General features: G+C 42.7%; 1 protein-coding gene across 3 annotated transcripts in view; it reads left to right on the top strand.

Moving 5' to 3' along the window:
- Positions 1–21,345, top strand: part of AUH (AU RNA binding methylglutaconyl-CoA hydratase) — a 157,220-nt gene that overhangs the window by 3,054 nt on the left and 132,821 nt on the right. For all 3 annotated transcript variants that reach the window (XM_014446776.2, XM_023745710.1, XM_023745711.1), the window contains exons 2-4: positions 5,247–5,314; positions 5,422–5,509; positions 15,170–15,256. In XM_014446776.2, the coding sequence (XP_014302262.2) occupies positions 5,247–5,314; positions 5,422–5,509; positions 15,170–15,256 (243 nt within the window). The remainder of the gene's footprint in view (positions 1–5,246; positions 5,315–5,421; positions 5,510–15,169; positions 15,257–21,345) is intronic.

Raw genomic sequence — 21,345 nt, forward strand, 5'->3', positions numbered from 1 at the left:
CAATGCTTCTGCCCAGCCTGAGGAGGTGTCCACGAGGGTTAAGAGATACTTGGTTCTTTTAATGGGGGACAAGTGAGTGCAGTCAATCTGCCAGTCTTGTCCAGGGGTTTGGCCCTTGCCTGATGAGTGGGGAAAGGAGGAGGTCTACCCTGTCCTGCGGGAGATACTGAGTAACAAGTAGAACAGGTTTTGGGGATATCTTGCAGTAGGGAGGCTAGGCTAGGACATGTGATGGGGTGGGGGTGGGTGGGTTAGGAGTTGTAGAAGCGGTCTGTATCCTATATATAGGGAATTATGAGTAGCCCGAAAGATATCACGGGCCTGTCCCTAGGTAAGGATATACTTGCCCTGAAATTTTAACCATGGATCTTCCTGAGTGACCCCAAGAGCTAATAGGGACTAAGCTCCCCTGGAGTGTATGAGGGTGTTACATGGGGTAGAGCTAAGAGTTGGGGAGACAGGGGCTTCCTCTGAGCCGCTGCCTTGGCCTCCTGGTCTGCTTTGTTATCTCCCTGTGTTACGGGATCATTCCTGACTCGGTGTCTTTCACAGTGTATGACCTTTAAGAAGGCTAGAAAAGGGGAGAGAGGGTCCTAAATGCCAAGCAGGAAGATCTGTGAGGCTTGCAATGATAGTGTCACGGACTGTGAATGAGCAGTGGAAATAAAGAAAGGCTAGGCTCCAACTTAAAGACCTAAGCCACAGGAGAGCCTGGGCTCACTCGGAGAGAAGGGGTCCCTCAGACATCAGGGGGATCAGGTCCTGACTCACTGGACAGACTTTTCTACAACTTTCACAAATCCTCCTACCCATTCACAAATAACCAGCTTTAGCAAAAAGTAAACAACCCGCATTTCTTAGATTGACATTTATGAACACATTTTAAACACACTCTTACTTTCCAGAAAATATACCTTCAACAAAGTACAAGAGGCCTTTTGTACTAAAAGTGAAGAGCAGGCGAATTTAAAACTTGTCTAACATCAATGTTTCAGTATTTTATGTTACTTAAAAATATTTAGATGTTTATCATTTAACCCAGCAATGCTCCAAAGCCTTTAAGTTACTGAAGACTGTGGATAATTATGCACAGGCACATGGGGCTGGAGAAAAGGCTGGGGGAGGAAGGAGCAGGCCCTGCAGCCTGTTCTAGGACTGCAGTTCCCAGGCCTCCAGCCGCTTGGATTTAAAACTGCCACATTTTCCTTAGGGATAACATGCTAAGGTTTGGGTGATAATGAGTTCAGCTTCTGATAGCAGCAGGGCTGTTAAGTAAGCATTTGCAGTTTTGCAGTAAAGAAAGTTGTTCTTTGAGAACGTGCTGAAGTGAGAGCAGTTTTCAGAGCATTAAAGGGGTGAGAATGCTGGCCTTGGGATCTAAGGCCTCAGTGAGGGGTCCCTTCACTTATCATAGAGGGGCTTTGTGAGGAGACTAAAGTTGGGAACCAGAGGCGAAAGTACCCAGTGAGCCGGAGAAAGGAGAGTATTTCTTGTCTAGAGGAGGGGACAGCCATGGAGGAAATAATGCATTTACAGTCCAAGGAATGGCTCGGCTTTGTGGGGTGAGAGTGAAACCGAGGCAGGTGACTGTGGTTTGGGACAACTGGCTTTATGAGGGGATGCACTGCAGCCCTGGCCGGGCACCGAGGTAGAAAGAGAAAAGGGTGGATAAGGGGGTGTCTAGTAAGATGCAGTGTGAGGTGAGGTGGCTAATGGCTGTGAGACTAGTCCATCAACCCCCATAACAGACTGAGGAGGGGACAAGGGTTCCCGTGAATTCGTGGAGGGAAGAACAAGTGGCACCAGGTGTCAATTAAAAAGGAGATCGGCTTATGTGCCACCACAATCATTACCCGAGGCTCTGCTCTGGTGATGTAAGTCTGTGCGGCCCTGTCAGGGCCTGGGCAGCTTCAGTCTTCAGTGCCCAATCCCAGGAGGTCTGGGAGCTCCAAACCGGATCCATAGGGTGGTCTTGCTGGGCTGTCTGAGGTCTGACCTGGAGGGGACAGACTACAGCCTGATTTCCAGTGGCTTTTTCTTCTGCACCTTGGGCAGGGCCCAGGCGGGGGTCTCGGGTTTGAGTAGGACTAGACCCAGTGTCCTTCCTTGCTGCATTTGAAGCAGGGCCTGGAGGAGGCTTAACCCCTGTCCTACCCTTGTTGGAGGACCAGCACTTCCTTTGGGGTTTGTGAGAGCAGTAGGTGGAGCTGGAAGGCCTGATCTCGCCTTGTTTTTGGATTTGGCTCTCCTCATCTCCATTATTAAAGACCTTACAGGCCAGATTAATAAAGTCTTTTTGATATGTTTGTTTACCGTGTCTGTTTTTTGAAGTTTATGGCATATGTCGGGGGCAGATGGGGCTATAAAGTGGGTGTTCAGAAGAAGGGTTCCCTCTGCGGAGGTGGGGTCTACGGTGGTAAATTTCCGTAAGGCCTCCTTGAGGTGGGGGAGGAGAGCTGGGTTTCCGTCAGGGCCCTGAGTGATTTTATTGTGTCATAGCTGACTGCCTTATGGACAGCTTTTTGAGTCTGGCAACGAGACAGGTGATTATATGGCTTCGGAGCTGGTGCCCTGGAGAAGTAACCTTTTAGTCCCATCTCAGGTCAGTTGGGGGACCACATCAGCGCCAACTGGGTTGGCCACCGAGTCCTGTCTATGGAGGGCACAGCATGGTCCTGGGGTGAGAGAGGAGGACAGGATGACATAGACGTCGTGCTAGGTCAGGTCATGGGACTGGGTCAGGTACTCATATTCTTTGGTAAAGGTAGTGGGGTCGGTAGAAAAAGACCCGAGATGCCTCTAATCTGTGTGAGGTCCCACATAGAGAATCGGACGTGTACCCAGACAATACCCTCAGTTCCTGCTCCCTCCCTCAGGGGTAGATGGGGCACAGGAATAGAAGTGGCTATTGAGGAAGGTGGTCTTTGGGTGGCCCGAGAGCGAGTGTTAGGTGGGAAAAGTCTGTACTGGAGCTTGAGTTCTCAGGATTTGGGCGCTCAGGGGTCGGGGAGAAGGTGGTTGCTGGTTAGGAGGGTCTAGGTTTTGGGAATCTACTGTAGGTGAGGGAGGAGGTGCACAAGGGGGTAGCGGTCGGTGGTCTCCTGGGTCAAAAGTAGATTCAGAATCAGAAGTGTTAGGGGTGATGTTTCGTGTGAAGGAGAAGGATCTGACGGGTAGAGCAGGACTGAGAGAGAGAGGGCTGGGACTGAGGGTGAAAAGGCCTGGACGGAGGGAATCTCTGACCATTTTCCATTGCGGTGACAGCAATTATCTAAATCGCGCAATGTGTTAAGATGGAAAGTGCAGTTTTCAGGCCATTGAGACTTATTATTTAGCTCACATTGTGGCCAAACAGTGTTAGAAAAGAAAATGAGGGCCCTGGGCCTGATCTGCCCTGTGAGTGCAGAGGGAGTGTAGCGTGGCCCACGAGAGAGGAGGGGTGAGTGACGGATCACAAATCCCAAGGTGACTGCTTAGGGCAGGCGTCCCCGCTGCTAAACAAATCACCCCGAGAAACGAGGGATGACCCTCCAGACTGGGCGTCCCCAGTCCAGAAGGACCCGGGGCTGAATGGCTGAGGAGCCTTCTGGCCTAGCGCTAGGGCTTTCGAGAAGAGAGACCTTCGAGAAGTCAGTGAGGGAGAGTGGACAGAAGACTCCAGACGAAATTGTGGAACGTCACTCACCTAGAGAAGACTGGCCGGTGTGGGATGGAGGGTCAGCGATGGAGAAGGGGAGGTTCCCGATCCGGTGTCCTCCTTGGCTGGTTCAGGAGGGCCCTTAAGGGAGGGAGGCCTGATCGAGGCCGGCAATCAAGTCACCAAGTAGGATTGGGAGGCAAGCCCAGGACGAGCTGCCACTGCCTACTGCTCTCTGAGTAGCAAACTCGGGGTGAGCGAAGCCAGGGTGATGGCTCCCCTTCCCTGTGGAACCCTCCCGGGTTTCGGCATCAAATGTTAGGGTCGACGAAGGAGGAAGGCACGAGGCCTAAGTATTGAGGGATTATGAATTTATGAGGTCATCTGTATAGCAGATGGTTGAGCCCCAAATTGGCGTCAGCACCCAGGGACGGGGAGTCAGAGATTTTAAAGGACTCCTAGGCGGGCATTTTCTGGGCAGAGAATTCTCTGGGCAGTTCCAGATCCTGGGAATGTCCACAGGAGAAGGATAATGGTCTTAGTAAGTGGAATGTGGTCAAGTGAAGGGGATTGTCTTTTGTGAAAGTGGTCAGAAAGGTCAGTTCCCAGGGGATAGGGTATTGATCAATTATTTGATCAGACCTAACACCCACCTCCATTCCCAACTAGATGAAAGGCATTTCTGTTATACAAGGAAAATTTGTGCTTACTCGGGACAGGGTTGAGTACAGGTATATACAACTTTGAATATCAAATTAAGGTCTTTGAACTCAGACATTTTGGAAATAAGATAAAATTAAAGGTATTTAAGCAGGGGTTAAATTATATGCTTAGAATTATTTTTGGAATATTGATTTGACTGCAGCAATTAGAATGGGAGCCTGGATTTAGGTGATGGTCTCTGATAAAACTAGGGAAGTTAGGAGGGAGAGCTGGGCTGTGTGGGAGATAGAATGAACTTTGTTTCTATAGATTGAGGTTGAGTTGCTTGTTAGATTTCCAAGTGGAAGTGCCTTCAGTTTAAGTATATGCAATAGAGGGAGAGAAATTTGGGATGGAGATAATGAAAACTAGTTAGTATGACAAAAAGAGTAATTGAGGTGGTAATACCTGGTATGTATACCACTAGCAAAAAGCTGATCCTGCTGTCCTTGCCTGTGACAAGGATTTGTTAGCCATTAGTTCTGTAGGTAGGTGAAGGTGATACAACCGCATTTTAAGTAGTATGCTGTAATTGAGAATTTTCACTAGTAAGCGTGGCCTTCCTTCTAGTTAGTCTAACTTGTGGTATAAAGTGTACTTAAATATGCTGATTACCTTGGTGGTGCTTAAAGAGATAAATTGTAGGGACATGATGTTCTAAAGCTCTTCTGTATCAGTCGGAAGAAAAGCAGTGAATATGAAGCAGAAGATTGATTTTATAAATATGTTACAGTACCACATTCTTTAAAATATATGCTTGAAACAGAAGGTAAACACAAAACTAAGCTCTTGGAGGGCACTTCGAGGAGGTGGTAGATTTCTTAAGTGTCCAGTTAACTAGCTGTGTGTGGGAGTCTGTACCCTGAACACTCACTAACTCAAGTGCTTGTGCTTTTTTCATAACTAGGAATTGTGGTGCTTGGAATAAACAGAGCTCATGCCAAAAATTCATTCAGTAAAAATCTCGTTAAAATGGTGAGTGTAAAGATTAAACTCTTTGCTTCTAAAATTAAACTATAGTGTTGACATCAACCTGAAAAATGTTCTCCCTTTTTCTTCTTATTCTCCCTGTTTATATTTAGCTCTCAAAAGCTGTGGACGCTTTAAAATCTGATAAGAAAGTACGGACTGTAATAGTGAGGAGTGAAGTCCCAGGGATATTCTGTGCTGGTATGTAAATAAATTTTATTATGAATTAAATTGCAGTCTAATTTTTCCTCACTAATAGCCTATTATAATGTGTTCTGTGGTTTGAATTCCATTACCCATAATTCCTCTTTGTCTTTTTTTTTTTTTTACTGGTTTACAAGAAAAAAGATGCTTTGTCAGTATTAGACACTTTTGTAACATGTAGCTTGTTTGGAAGTTGAAACAATAATTTGAGTCATTTGTGTGTAGTACATGAATACTATTTCTGAAAGATCAGCTGGGAAGGAAAAATTGTATTTTTTACCCACAACAGTGTGCTGTATTTATCAGTGGCTTAGAAAATACTTTACTTGACTAGCAATAGCTGCCCCACTACAATATGTTAAGTATAGACATTTGCTTTGAAGGTTGGTGTTTGTAGTAGTGCCTACCTATGTTCACAGGATGTATTTTAAAATTGGTAGCTACAGCAGTGAAAGATAAATGTTGTTTTCCCATTTATACTGCTTACCAAAAGATTATGTTTTTTTTTTATTTTCCATATTTGTGAGTATTTCTAAGCCATGAAATTGAGTGAATCTGTTTCAACTAGTAAACAATGTACATGATTAAGATAAAAAATGCTGATAACATGCAGTATCATTGTAATTTACTAATAAGTAAATGAAGGGAGAAGTTGACTGAAGAATGTTTTTTTTTCCCCAGTGAAAATATAAATGGGATAATCCCTTTGAGGTAACCAAACTTTTGAAAGAATGACAACATACACTATTTTATTCATTAATCGAGTATTGAACATTTAGTGTATACCAAGAATGATGCTGAAAAGATGGGGAAATACTTCTAGATAGAATCTTTTTAGAGGTGTCTTAGTTGTGAAACTGATATTCTTCAGTTTCTTAAGGGTCCTTAGTTTTCCGAGCTTCAAACTCTGTGGCTTCCACATGAAAATATTGCAGAATTTTACGGTATGTAAGACTATTCCATGTAAATGGTTTATATTTTGGCTCTTGATGTAATGTAGCATACCTACAAGGGTTAGTTTTAACTCCTTTGGCAATCAAAGACAGTGAAGTTATACTCCTCAGCTGCCTGTGTGGTGAGGTTCTGCAGTGCAGATTTCTGCTTTTACATCTGTCAAACACAAGTAACACCATCTGCCTGGTAGGTTGTTCGAGGCTTCATTGCCACAGTGTACCTACGGATAGTCAATAGTAAGTTACTGATGGCTCTTCATAGTTTTTATAAGGGCTTTACATGTATTTCTATTTTATTCCTTAAAGAATATGGAAAATGTATACCAAGACAATAGCATTCTTGTATCTGTGACTTTAGGACTAGTGAATATTCCTCCAGGGGACTGAGTCAAGTGCCATGACAGATGGCTGTGAGGTCACTGTTCTCAGGTCCTGTGAGGGCTGCTGAGGGCCTTATTGGGAGGACTTTGGTCAGTTTGGGGGCCTTTAAAGAAGGCCCTATTATGTGAATCCATGAGGAGTGACATGATACTGTGAAGGTAGAACAACACTTCAGAAATAGTGTTAATGACCATAGTAACATTACTGTTGTTACCCGAGAGCTGCCCAAGTCAGAGGAGGTTCTCCCCTCCTCGGCTCGTGGGAAAGAATTCAGACAAGTGATAGAAAGCAGTGTTGAAGCAAAGCAAGTGAATTTAAGGAAACAAAGCAAGCAAATTTATTAAGAATACACTTGGCATAAAGCACAAATGGGCAACTGAGCTGGTCTGAGCGTCCCGCCTGGTGTGGGTTCAAGGGTTTTATACTTCCCCCTATAGGTTTCAAGGTTCACCTGTCAGACTAGATTTCAAGGTCCCCCTTTTACGTTGCTGTGACTTTTCACGGAATTTATTAGATCATCTGGCAATTTTATCTCGTCAAGTCCCAAGACTGCTGACTTTGTTCAGTGGGTGAGATAAACTCCCCTTCCCCCTTCCCTCCTCCTGCCCTAGCAGCTGTTTATCCTGCCTAACATTGCTCTCTCAAGTGATACCATCCAGATGCTTTTGGGGCTTTTGTTATTTGTCCCCCAGACTTCACCTGCCCTTGGGTTTAGCTGGAACAAGTGGCATTAATTGGCTGTTTGTTCTCTGTTTTCCCAGGCCAGGGGGGCTTATGCTCTGTGTTCTCTAGTGAGGGAGGGTGTAAACCATTTGCTCTCAAGTGTCCTTGGTGGGGGAGGATGAGGTCTTGGGATTCACAGGCTGGCTGCAAGCTGCCCACACTGTTCGGCCTTGTTTAATTGTCTTGTCTCAGTTTCCCCAGTCCACTTTCCCCATTTCACTTCCTAGCTTCTTACTATCCTGCCACACTGTCTTTTTGTTAGTAATAGGTTTTGTGATTAAAACACTGTAGTTATTGGTAGAATTCTTTTAATCTTACCTATTTATTTGCTGCCCATATGTTTTGCATTGCTATATTATGTATATTCTTTGAAATAGGCTTTAATGCTTTAATACATTTTACAGATGTCTTTTATAGGTTGCCTTTTTGGGGACATATTAAGTAATATACCACATCCTTTTACTAGATTAACAAGTTAGCTTTGAATACGTTTTTCAAGTATTAATCAGATACACTCTCTTTGCTGTATATGCTTTTAAACTTTGTCATGATTAAGATATCTATATTTTAACTCATAAGAACTGTTACTGTATTTTGTAAAAAAAAAATCAGTGTTTGAATTATAGGAAAATTGGGGCAAATCATTTATTAATTCAATGTGTATAATAGAACCATTCTTTCAAATTTCTTTGAAAGATTTTCTTTGCTTACATATATTTGAAACAGTTTAGTAGGTCTGTCTTTATTAATATGTACAGATTAAGTGTAAGTCCAGATAAATTTAAACTTATAGTCTCTGTTAATTTAAAATATTAATTTTAATTAGGCTTCATTTATTAGTTATTGTTGAAGAATACAGTCTTTTGGGTGTGTTTAGCAGTGTCTCTGGATTGTCTCAGACCATCCTCCTAGTCACTGATAGTGTCTCTGGTTCTTGACTTTGGTTCATTTTTTCTGTATCGTTTTTCTAAGATATTAGAAAAACATAATTAAGCCCTATTAAACTGATCCCTATATGCATTGGAGGTTGGACAGAGTGATTTCTGACTTCCCATTTAAATCTATTATTTAGAATCAATAACCATATTTCACTTACATTTTTAAAATTAAATTTTAGTTTAAAAAATATAATAGGTCAAAATGTGTGAGATTTGTACAGAATGTATGAAAAAGTATATAAAGAGAGAAATCCCCCTGTCATCCCACTTCCTCTACTCCATTATTCCTCTAATAAAAATAACAGTTTTTATATTCTTTATTCTTCTTGTATTTCATTATACAGATGTATACACATACCAGTACACATGAATATACAAATATGTATGTTGAGGAACTGTTTGCTCTGATAATGTGAAGCCTGCATGAAGTGTGGAGAATGCATGTTGTAAGAGCTGTGCATGGTGTTATGCCCACGGTGCCTCTGGTGCTGGAACTGTCTGCAAGTGAGACTCTGGTTGGAGTGATAGCTTCTGTTCTCTGTCTGTAAAAATAATTGTTACATGAAATTATGTTAAGTGAATATACATGCAAAGTAAATAATTTTGAAAAAAATCACCAAGTGTATTAGTATACTTTTTGGTTTTGGTAACTGAAGTTGTGACGTTAACTGGGCTTCTGAATTATTTGTTACAAACATTTGAGAAGAAAACATCCTATATAATAAAGAGCTAATATGCTAATGTTCATGACGCCCTCATGCAGTAACGACTGATCAGCAGGAGGCTGCGTGCGTGGCAGGTGCGGGTGGGCAGGGCTGCATGCATGGCGAGGTGCACGCGGGTGGGTGGGGACGTGACGCTGCGTCCCTGCCTGGCGCTAGCCAGGGACGTGACGGGGGTGGGGCCAGCCGGGTCTGGGTCTCGCCCAATGGGGGTGGGGCCGGCTGGGTCTGAGTATCTTCCCTTTTAATGTGTACGAATTTCGTGCACCAGGCCACTAGTTTTTAGAATAAAACAATCTCATTGGGTAAGTCACATGCTATCTTTTTAAAGAGTCTATGTAAGGTCAAGGACCTGATGAAAGGGGTGGTTTAGCTGGAGCTACTTCCCCTGACTTGTAGGGCAGGGCTTGCTTTACCGTTCTGGTGATTTACTGCTTTGGAATATGTTTTCCTTTTAAGCTCTAAAATCTCATGCATTTAAGCATCATAATGGTCCTATGTCAGTGATGGCGAACCTTTTGAGCTTGGCGTGTCAGCATTTTGAAAAACCCTAACTTAACTCTGGTGCCGTGTTACATATAGAAATTTTTTGATATTTGCAACCATAGTAAAACAAAGATTTATATTTTTGATATTTATTTTATATATTTAAATGCCATTTAACAAAGAAAAATCAACCAAAAAAATGAGTTTGTGTGTCACCTCTGACACGTGTGTCATAGGTTCGCCATCACTGTCCTATGTTGATTGAGAAAATGCATAATGTCAAAATACCACTCTGGTTATAATAATGTATTTAAATGAATTTTCTGTTATAAACTACAATGATATCTAGATACAGAAAAAAAAGAAGTATATCATAGTAATCATGACTGTAGACAATGTTTCCTATACGTGTATGTTTTCAGATACCATGCCATACCCTAAGCATGACTCCAGTTTGGAAATCACTCTTGTATACTTTTTTTTGCCTGTACTTTTTTTTTTCTTTTAAAGTTTTTTATTGATTTTTAGAGAGAGAGGAAGGGAGAGGGAGAGAGAAACATCCATGTCAGAAGGGGGTTGCCTCCTGCATGTCCCCTTCTGGGGATCAAGCCTGCAACCAGGGCCTGTGCCCTGACCTGGAATCAAGCCGCAACCCTGTAGTGCCTGGAGGACACCCAGCCCACAGGGGCCAGGGCTGCCTGCACTTCTTGTAGAATACTGAGCATGTCATTTTGATAATCAAAGCTCAGTGTGAAGCACTGGCTACAATAGTTTACATGAGATTGTCTTGAGTGTGTGCCCTGTCCAATTTTTATCTTGTTTCTTTTTATTTTATTGATTTCAGAGAGGAAGTTAGAAAGAGAGAGAGATAGAAACATCAATGATGAGAGAGAATCATTGATTGGCTGCCTCTTGCACGCCCCCTACTGGGGATCAAGCCCCCAACCCAGGCACGTGCCCTTGATCAGAATCGAACCCGGGACCCTTCAGTCCACAGGTCAACGCTCTATCCACTGAGCCAAACCAGCTAGGGCTATCTTGTTTCTTATACACACACACACACACACACACACACACACACACACACACTCACACTCACTCACTCACTCACTCACTCAAAGAAAATATCAAATAATTCTGCTATTTCAAAATGATTTTGTAGTAACATTTTTAATGTATTATCTATAATGAAATTATGAAAAAGTCCTTTTAGTGCGATTACTGTATTGGTTGTAAACATGTAACCCTAGTCATCTATTTTTGCTCTTTTAGTGTTCTAAAAGTAAGTAGAAAGTACATGTGGATTGTTTTTACCATAAACTTTTTGAAGTGAAATTTTATGAGAAGTTACTGAGACTGAGAATTTTTCCCTTTGTAATCTCTAAAATAGATTATAAACAATTCTTGGTAATTGATTCTTATATATAGAACTCTCACTTGAGTGTTTCGTTGAACTACACTGGTGTTTTTTTTTTAAGTAAAGGTAGTTTTACTTCTGCTTTTGAATTCTAGTAAATTGTGTTCTGACAAAATTTCTCACTAAAATTGTCAACGTGCTTGATTGTTATGTGTATTGTTCAAATGGATACAGATGTCATGATGTGATTAGAAGTATGGGTGCTTCTGACTAATAAAGTTATTCAAAGTTGTTTCAGTATCTTAGTTTGTTATATTTATGTATTTGAATGTTAATACCTTAGAGCAGCGATTTCTAAACCTCTGAGCTGTGATTGGTGGGCAGTGCATGGGCCACAGGTGTCAGGACCAAACCCTGGACCCCTGAGCTCCTGGCATGGCTCCAGGAGCCTCCTCCAAACCAGTGCGGTCTCCCAGCAGGCGGTTTGCCATAAAGCTAGCATAGGTGCTGTGTTAGAGGGCACCTCATGTAAGGACTCCCAGCGGGCGGTGTGCCACAGAGCCAGCATAGGTGCTGTGTTAGAGGGCACCTCATGTAAGGACTTGGTGGGTTCCAGGGTGCATTCCTGGGGCTCCTCCAGGACTCATTCAGAGTCCCTGTCTTTCCCCTCTGCAGTGCTTGCCTCTTCCATCTGCTCCTCTCTCCCATAGAGCACTACATTTAACTACTTTTATTAACCAACTAGAGGCCCGGTGCATGAAATTCATGCACGGGTAGGGTCCCTTGGCCTGGCCAGCGATCAGGGCCAGTCGGGGCCTTCTGCTGCCGGCTGGGGCCTTCCTTTGTTCCACGCTGCCCCCTGGTGGTCAGTGCACGTCATAGCGAGCGATCAAACTCCTGGTCTCCTGGGCATACTCCCGAGGGGACAATTTGCATATTAGCTATCTATCTATCTATCTATCTATCTATCTATCCACGTAGATGCCTAGCATCTAGCAAGTCCTTTTAACCTTTCTGTTAAGATGTATCCTGGTTTCAAAAATGTTAAAATTTGGAGAAAGGAGTATGCATACAAATGGAGGAAATAAAGTACTTCGAGTACAATTGAGGACTACTGCAGAAGTGTTTGTAACAGGGAATTTTGGAAAAACAGAACAAAACTCAAATACATCCTCTGTTTTATCCCACCCCTGTCTTTTGAGCAGGTAGATCGCTCCACAGCGACCAGGTCCAGTGTATCGGGGACCCCAAAATCAGTCCTAGCTCCCTGGAAAGGAAGCCAACCCAACTTTTTGAAGTTTGTGGGGGAAGGGTATGTGGTTAATGGGCATCTCTTTTTTCAGCTGTGACTGGTGTAGAGCAAGGGGCTGCATCCTACTGATTGGAGCATGTGGGAAATATCCTGCTTCTGAATATATAAAAAGTAAATGTCTTGTTACCAAAGTGGAGAAATTTATGAAAGGGTTAATGACAGAGAAGCTTCTTTTAGAAGATGCCCCTTCTCACTACTCCCAGACATGTCTCCCTCGGACTGACGACAGGCAGGGTGGCCTCCTACTCACCAGATCCGCCTCGGACACTGGTAGGACCAGAGATGGGGGCGTGAGAGCGCTCGCTCTTGAGGCTTTCAGCTCCAGAGGGTGTCTGTTTGGAGGAGGACTGGTAACAGATTTTGTTCTTTCCCAGCTTTCTACAGACAGACCATATTCCCAAGCAAAACGATCATTCTTCAAAAGACGCCCAGCGTTCACGTCGGCCTCCGGACTGGAAGTGGGTCTTCTCCAGATTCCCAAGGAGAAGCGGCCTAGGGCGGGTCTGCTGCTCCTAGTAAAGCAACTCGGCCTTTCTCCGCTGCACCTCTCCGAGCCGGGCTCTGGGCGCCGCAAAGGGAGAGGTTCCCCGAACCCGCTTCCTGCACACCTAGGCTAGGATACATCTCGTAGGAGGCGGCTTCAGTGCCGGGTCCTCTGGCGCCTCGCCTCCTGGGCTGCAGTCCAACGTCTCCCAGCGCCCCAGCCTCAGACGCGCCCCGCAGTTGCCCGTACCACCGGTCGCCTCAGCGCAGACCCCAGCAGCCCGGGGTACAGCCCACCCAAGCCGGCAGCCTGGCAGCCAGGCCACCACGCCCACCACCACTGGCAGCTCTCCGCTGCTGCCGCTCCGGGCACAGGACGCTATGGGCACCACCATCTTTGTTGCGAAGTGACAGCTAATTTGCATATTACTCTTTTATTAGATTAGATGTGTATTAGCCCAGTATACACTGAGCAACATTGTATATTCTCAATTTAAAATCATATTCTCAATGTTAAGTGGTAGTGAGTTGAACCATTATGTCTTTTAGCAAATACATCCTACCTTAGATATTTTTTGGCTTTAATAACATTTTTCTTTCATGCTAAATTTTAATTCTTCATGGAAAAATTAGAAGACATATATTAGGTATCCACAAACGTTTAACAGTTCGGGTACCCAACTGAACTTATTAAGCAATATGATGTTACAGAGATTAAAGTCCTCGCTTTGTGCAGATTGAATCTCATCACCTGTCCCCGCCCAGAGATCACCATTTGAATTTGGTATTTATCAATCCATGTATGTTTTATATGCCTAAATAGCATCCTTGTGTAAAATGGTTATTATCCTGTGTATCTTTTCTGTATATAATTATACTAGTAAGTGTAATTATAGATTCTTCAACATTTTTAGATCTACCTATATTTGTACTCTAATTCCTTCATTTACACTAGAATTCTTCATTCCATTATATATTTTTTTCTGTCTTATTAACAATCCTTTTGATCAATATTTAGGTTATTTCCAATTTTTTGCTCTTTTACATATGTTGTATTAATTGTTATTTTCTCATTTCCTTGGGCGTGTGTTTGAGAGATTTTCTAGGGTGTGTGAATATCCTCCTATATAATAAAAGGCTAATATGCAAATTGTCCCCTTGGAGTTCAACCGACCAGGAGTTTGACCACTGGCTATGACGTGTGCTGACAACCAGGGGGCGGTATGGAATGAAGGAAGGCCCCAGCCGGCAGCCAGGGGAAGGAAGGCGCCAGCCGGCAGCCAACAACCAGGGGAAGGAAGGCCCCGATTGGCCCTGATTGCCAGCCAGGCCTAGGGACCCTACCTGTGCACGAATTTTGTGCACCCGGCCTCTACTGTGTGTGTGTGTGTGTGTGTGTGTGTGTGTATGTGTACTGCAGTTCTCACTCTCATAGGAAGTATGTGGGCTCAGAATGTCCCAACCTCAGCTGCTTGGTACTTGATATTATGTCTAGTCATGATTCATGTATAATGGGCCAATAAGTAACTAAGTAGCTGAGTGCATGCCCTCTGTGCTCTAATTTTATGTTTTCTATTTGTCTATTTACTTAAATGGGGACCTACCCATCTCAAATAGTTTAATTTTATTAAAAAGAATGTCTTTGTTGAGCCACAGAGTATATGGTTTCTTAAAGAATTCTTTATGTTTATTTTTCTCTGTTTCAGAGTGATAAGTTCATAATTATGATATTGTCAGTTTGTTCATATGTGAAAGCCAGTGATTCTCAGACGTGATCTGTAGTCACCAAGACAGGCTTCCAGGAAGTGATTTTCTCTGTAGAAAGGCATCCTGTGCCCTTTTCACTGGGTTGACATTTGCACTGATGAGGCAAAAGCAATAGTGGGTAAAACTGCCAACATCTTTGCAAAAACCAAGGAAGTGGCATCAATCTGTAGTTATTTGTGTTAACATTAATGGGTTTATTTGTATTATTAAATAAATAAATATTTTAAAAATTTGTAATTTTAGTTTCTAATAAACTATTGGTACATATAACCTAAACAAAATCTTTTCCTCTAAGAGGTTTAAGGGGAACTAATATCACAGATTTTGAGAACCATTATTAAGTACACAGTAGTTATATGAACAAACAAATACATTATTCTTCCTGATTCTTTGAGAGGAAAATTTAGGTAATATAGTTCCTTTAACAGATAAATTCAGTTACTTTTAATGTTATATATGAATTTAAAGTTTTCAATTTATTTCATTAAAATTTTGTTTATAACTAGATTATATTTGTAAATAAAATATTTTGCAGGTGCTGACCTTAAGGAAAGAGTCAAAATGAATCCTAGTGAAGTTGGTCCTTTTGTCTCAAAAATAAGAGCAGTGATCAATGAAATTGGTAAGTATAATTAAATTCTCCTTTTAGCATGCTGAATCTGACCTTAAATGCCATATATAAAAAGTTATACGCTGTCTTTATGTATAAAATTTGGCCAAAACACTTACATAATTAGAAAATCATGACCTAAAGCTGGTTTTTGTAAAATAACATGTAATGTATTTGACTTGAAAATTTGTGAAGAATGTTTAATAATTAAAGAGGCCGCCTATGTATGATGACATGGCATATGAAGATAATTATTACAAAACAGAGAGAGTAATTTGGCATTAGCCTTTGACTTAAAAGTATCTATAATTCTTAAGTAATTTCATATACAACTGTGTTTATAGATTTGGAATTTTTTTGTTTTTTACATAAATAGGATTGTACTATTTCCTTAGAATTACAGACTTTTGTGTAATATTTACATCTCAGTACATATCAATCTACTTTATTACTAGTACTTTTTAATATACTGTTGAATAGTAATCCATAGCATAGTCTCATCCATATTTTAAAATTATTTCTTTATAAACATTATTCATTAATGAATATTTGTGTTTTTTTGTTATTTATAAACAAGCAGTGTCTATCTTTGTATCAAGTCTTTCAGAACATTAATATGTGTATTTATAGAATGTATTCCTAAATATAGAATTACAGTCCTAAGTATAATGTGTTCATTGTACATCTTAATGAATCCTGCCAGATTATATTTTTAAAAGGTTGCAATCATTTATATTTCCATTAATTATATGACAGTACCTGTTTCCTCATATTCCTGTCAGCATTTACTGTTGCTATTTAAAAAATTTTTCAAGGTTAAAAAACAAACATTAGCAGTTGAATTTGCATTTCCCCAGATGTTGTGTCATGTTTTATCTTAAACTGCTTTTCACGTCCTTCTTCTCCTTTTTATAGCATTGTATAATAACTATTTATTTATATAGCCTTGGTTCTGTATCTTTTTTCTCTTCCTCAGATTTATTCCTAGCTATTTCATACCTTTGAATTGGATCTTTCCCTTCCCATTTCTGTTGAAGTCTGGTTATTGTAGGTCTGCAGGAACGTTACTAAATTTTATGTGCTTATCTTAGATGCCAACCTTCTAATTACTTGCACTAGTTATTATTATTTCTCAATTAATTTTCTTGTATTTTCCAGATAAAGGCTTATTATTTATAAATAATGTAATTTTGGTGTTCTTTTGTCAACATTTAGATCTTATATATCTTTCATATACTTTTACATTGTCTAAGGTCCTTGGTATAATATTCAGATGTTGAAGTGAGCATGTTTATCCTTATCTTTATTTGACTTTGATGAATACTTTTAATATTTTTCCAACAATTTATCAAGTTCTCCTTTTCTTCTATTTAGCTGCCCTGGTCTTATATTACTAGAATAAACCCTACCTGGTCATTGTGGTTAGCAGTATTACGCTGGATTCAGTTTTATATGTGTTGGTATAATCATAAGTGAGATTGACCTTCTGATTTGGTTTCTGTGTTACCTCTTCTGGCTTGGGTCAAGACTGTGCACAGCTTTCATGGCAGGAGGTGGTAAGCTTCCCGTCTCTTTCTGTGCTGCACTGGGCAGTGTCTGTTAATTGAAGGGTTGTGGAATGTGACATCTTTTGGAGTTTTGTGTGGTTTTGTTATTCTTGTTTACTTTACAAATTTATTTTATTTTTTCTATCACCTTTTATCCCCTCTAGGCCCTCTTCCACCTACACCCACCTCCCCTCTCCCCCCTGCAATTACCACGCTAAGTTTTAGAATACATGTGTTTTGATTTCTGGAATGGTTGTTGTCACCTTACGGTCTCTTTTCATCCTGTGCTAGTGTCAGCAGAGGCTTTGCTCTGCTTCTCTCTCTAGCTTCAACCTCACAGTTAAAGCTTCTGAGGGGTGTGGACTGGGTTTCCATATTGGTCAGAGAGCTTGGTGTTGGAAGTAAAAGTCAAAGCTGTCTGACTTCACACATGTGCTAGGAGGAGTGGCTAAGACTGGTCTGATTGTAAACATTACCTTGACGTTTCTTCAAAGACTCTTTCTATTTTATTAATCTGAAACTAGGATTTTTCTGGGGCTTTTTAAATGAAGAACTATTTCTGCAGTGACGTTTTCTTTTCCGTGACTATAGCTATAGCATTTTTGTTGTGGATCCTGTCTACCTTTGTTAATTTCATGAGTTCCTCAATATTTTTTGATGATAGTTTTCATTGCAACATTACAATAGACATGAAATGTTTAAGTTGCCTTTGTAGTGGTTTAGTGTGATTTTGAGGGGCAGGTAGAAACTGAGTGTCTCAATCTAATCTGCTCATCTATATAATAAAAGCCCAATATGCTAAGTGTCCGACTGTTCAACTGTTCGACCAGTTGCTATGATGTGCACTGTCCATCAGGGGGCAGACGTTCTGACTGGGAGGTTAGCTTGCTCCTGGAGTACGGCTGATCGGGGCTGGAGGAGATGGGCCGGACACGCCCTGGAGCCCTCCTGTGGTCCCTCCCCAGCCAGTCGGCCCTGATTGGCCCTGGGACTGGGTAAGATGGCCCTGATCTGCCCCAGTCGGGCCTGATCGGCCTCAATTGGGACTGGGTGAGATGGGCTAGACACGCCCTGGACGAATCTGTGCACCAGGCTGGTTTCGGCCTGATCCCCACAGGCCAGGCTGAGGGACCCCACTGGTACACGAATCCGTGCACCGGGCCTCTAGTTTAATATATGGAACTAGGGCAGGCAGACTTCTAAAAGCAATGGATAGTAAATATATGTGGCTTTGAGGGCCATTATGGTCTCTGTCACAGCTACTCAACCTTTTTTTCTTTTAAAGACTTTTTTTTCTTTTTTGTTAATCCTCACCTGAGGATATTTTTCCATTGATTTTTAGAGAGAGTGGAAAGGATGGGGAAAGACACAGAGGGAGAAACATCGATGTGAGAGAGACACACATCAGTTGGTCGCCTCCCGCATGCGCCCAACTGGGGCTGGGAATCAAACCTGCAACTGAGGTACTTGCCCTTGACCAGAATTGAATCCAGAACCCTTCAGTCCTTGGGCCCACACTCTATTCACTGAGCCAAACCAGCTAGGACAAAGGCTTCCTTTCTCTCTCTCTCTCTCTCTCTCTCTTTCTTTCTTTCTTTTTTAAAATATATTTTTATTGATTTCAGAGAGGAAGGGAGAGGGAGAGAGATAGAAACATCAATGATGAGAGAGAATCATTGATCAGCTGCCTCCTTCACGCCCCCCACTGGGGATTGAGCCCGCAATCCAGGCATGTGCCCTTGGCTGGAATCGAACCCAGGACCCTTCAGTTCACAGGCTAATGCTCTATCCACTGAGCCAAACCAGCTAGGGCAAGACTTTATTTTTCTAGAGCAGTTTTAGTTCACATCAAAATGGAGAGGAGGATACAAAGATTCTGCATATACCCTCTGCTTTCACATATGCATATCCTCTCTATTATAACACCCTCCCTCCAGAGTGATGCGTTTGCTACAACTGATGAACTTACACTGATACATATAGTCACCCCAGGTCCATAGTTTACTTTTAGTGTTGGACGCTCTATGGGTTTGAATAAATGCAAAATGAAATGTGTCAATCATTATATTGTCATACAGAGTATTTTTATTGTGCATGGCCTTGTTATCTATTCCCTCTTCAGCAACCACTTTTTACTGTCTCCATAATTTTGCATTTTTAGAACGTTATGTAGTTGGAATCATACAGTTTATAGCTTTTTCAAATTAGTTTCATTAAACTTTCAAATTGGTTTCATTATATTTTGCTCCATGTTCTTTCATGACTTGACACTTTATTTTTAGTGCTGAGTAATATTTCACTGGTTGGATGTACCACAGGTTACTTAATCCATTCCCCTACCAAAGGATGTCTTGGTTGCTCCCATGAATTGGCAGTTATGAATAAAACTGTTACAAACATTGTGTGTAGGTTTTGGTATGGACATAAATTTTCAATTCCTTTGTGTAAATACCAAGGAGCAAAATTGTTGGATCGTGATGTTGCTGGTGAAAATGGGGCCCTTGTCGGGTCACAAGACATTTTTGGGGACCCACAAGCGAGGATGAGGTCTGGTGGGAAGATTTGGGTGGGAATAGAAGGCTGCCCCCAGGTTCCCAATGTCTCATCTCTGTCCGTCGTCGAAAAGAGTCCAGCCGTGTCTTCATCAGGCCCAAAGGCCAGTGTCCAAAAGTTCTGCGCCGCGCCCAAGCCCAGGCCGGTTAGTCCAGGCCTGGCCCCATCCGCCATGTCGTCTGCTCCTGCCGTGCTTCAGCTGGTGCTGTGTCCAGGCCGGCACTTGGAGCCTGCAGGCTGGCTGGGCCCCAAGGGGCTGCTAGGCCCACATGGCTGCTATGGAGGGACACCAGCGGGGCTGTACGGGATGAGCAGGTGTTAACAAAGAGGGAGAGGAAGGGAGAAGGAGGGAGGGAGGGGAGCAGGAGGGGGGGGGGGAGAGAGAGAGAGAGAGAGAGAGAGAGAGAGAGAGAGAGAGAGCTTTGTTAAGTTGGGATTATATTATCTTGGATTTGGGAAAGACCAGGTACTTCTTCAATCTAACCAGTCAGTTTTTCAACCTTTCAGAGGCTGGTTGGGCCCTCCCCCTAACCAGTCCATTTCCTAGATCTTCCAGGGTTCTGTGTCCCTTATCCAATCCGACCCTTTTCCCAGGCTAGGCCCCGCCCCTTGTGGTCACCCTCTTAGTTCCTGCTGCCCGTGCCTCACAGTACATGCTCCTCTCTATGCCATCTTGGCTTCTACTGTGCGTGTGCCCAGCGGAGGGCTTTCTCCTTTATTGTCTTATCTCTCCCTCAGTAATCCTGGGTAATGACTGTAATGAGCCTTCCTCCAGGGATGGGGTCCCAGGAGAGAGGTGGCGGTCCCCTGGGGAGCCTGTGAAGCAGTAGCTTCCTAGTGAAGCAGATGCAACGATTGGATTCAGCTCCCAGTTTATTAAGCTTCTTAATGTCTGATTCCCTTTGCTTCCCTCCTTTATTAATATCTAGCTACCTACGCTAACAAAATGTTAAGAGTTTGTTTGGCTTTGTAAAATCACTGCCTGTCCTCCAAGCTGGATGTACCACTTTGCAGTAATGAATGATGAATGAGACTTACTCTTGCTCCACATCCTCATCAGCATTTGGTGTTGTCACTGTTCCAGACTTTGGCTATCTGACAGGTGTGTAGTTGTTTTAATTTGCATTTCCCTGATGACATATGATGTAGAGCATTTTAATGAAGTCCAGCATATCCATTCATGGATCGTGCCTTGGGTGTTGTAGTTCCCCCCTTACCGGCAGTTTCTCTTTTTGTGGTTTTACTTACCTGTGGTCAACCAGAATCTAAAAATATTAAATGGAAAATTCCAGAAATAAGCAAGTTATAAATTTTAAATGGCAGCATTCTGAATAGCTGATGAAATCTTTCACTGCCCTGTCCTGTCCCACCTGGGACAGGACTCACCCAGCCTGAAGCTGTATAGGCTCCTGCCCAGGAGTCTCTCAGTGGCTGACTTGGTTCTGTCATGGCATTGCTGTGCTTGTGATCAGGTGACCCTATAATTAGCCTAACACCTAGTTGCTATGTCATTCACCTCACTTCCTCTTATCACATAGGCACTGTATCATCTCACATCATCATCATAAGAAGGGTGAGTACAGTAAACAAGATATTTTTGAGAGAGACCACATTCACATAACTTTTATTATGGTATTCTATATAATAAAAGCCTAATACGCAAATTGTCCCCTCACCGGGAGTTTGACCAGGAGTTCGACCGCTCACTATGACGTGCGCTGACACCAGGGGGTAGTACGGAACATGGCGGGCATTGGTGATGTGACCCTGGCAGCGGGCGGCAGTGGAGGCGCTGCTGGCCCTGATGGGCCCCAATGAGAGCAGGACCGCAGTGGGATGGTGGAGCAGTTGAGCGGGCGGCGCCAGGCCAAGGCAGGTGTGAGTGGGGCCCTATCACCCTGCTGATCGCTCCACAGATGGCAACCAGCAGCAGTGGCAGGGGGTGGGGTTGCCGCCCGGATCCCAGGCACTGAGGGAGCGGCGGGCGCCCAGTCGCCCCGC

The sequence above is a fragment of the Myotis lucifugus genome, unplaced genomic scaffold (genome assembly GCF_000147115.1).
Source record: "Myotis lucifugus unplaced genomic scaffold, Myoluc2.0 scaffold_573, whole genome shotgun sequence".
NCBI classification, from domain to species: Eukaryota; Metazoa; Chordata; class Mammalia; order Chiroptera; family Vespertilionidae; genus Myotis; species Myotis lucifugus.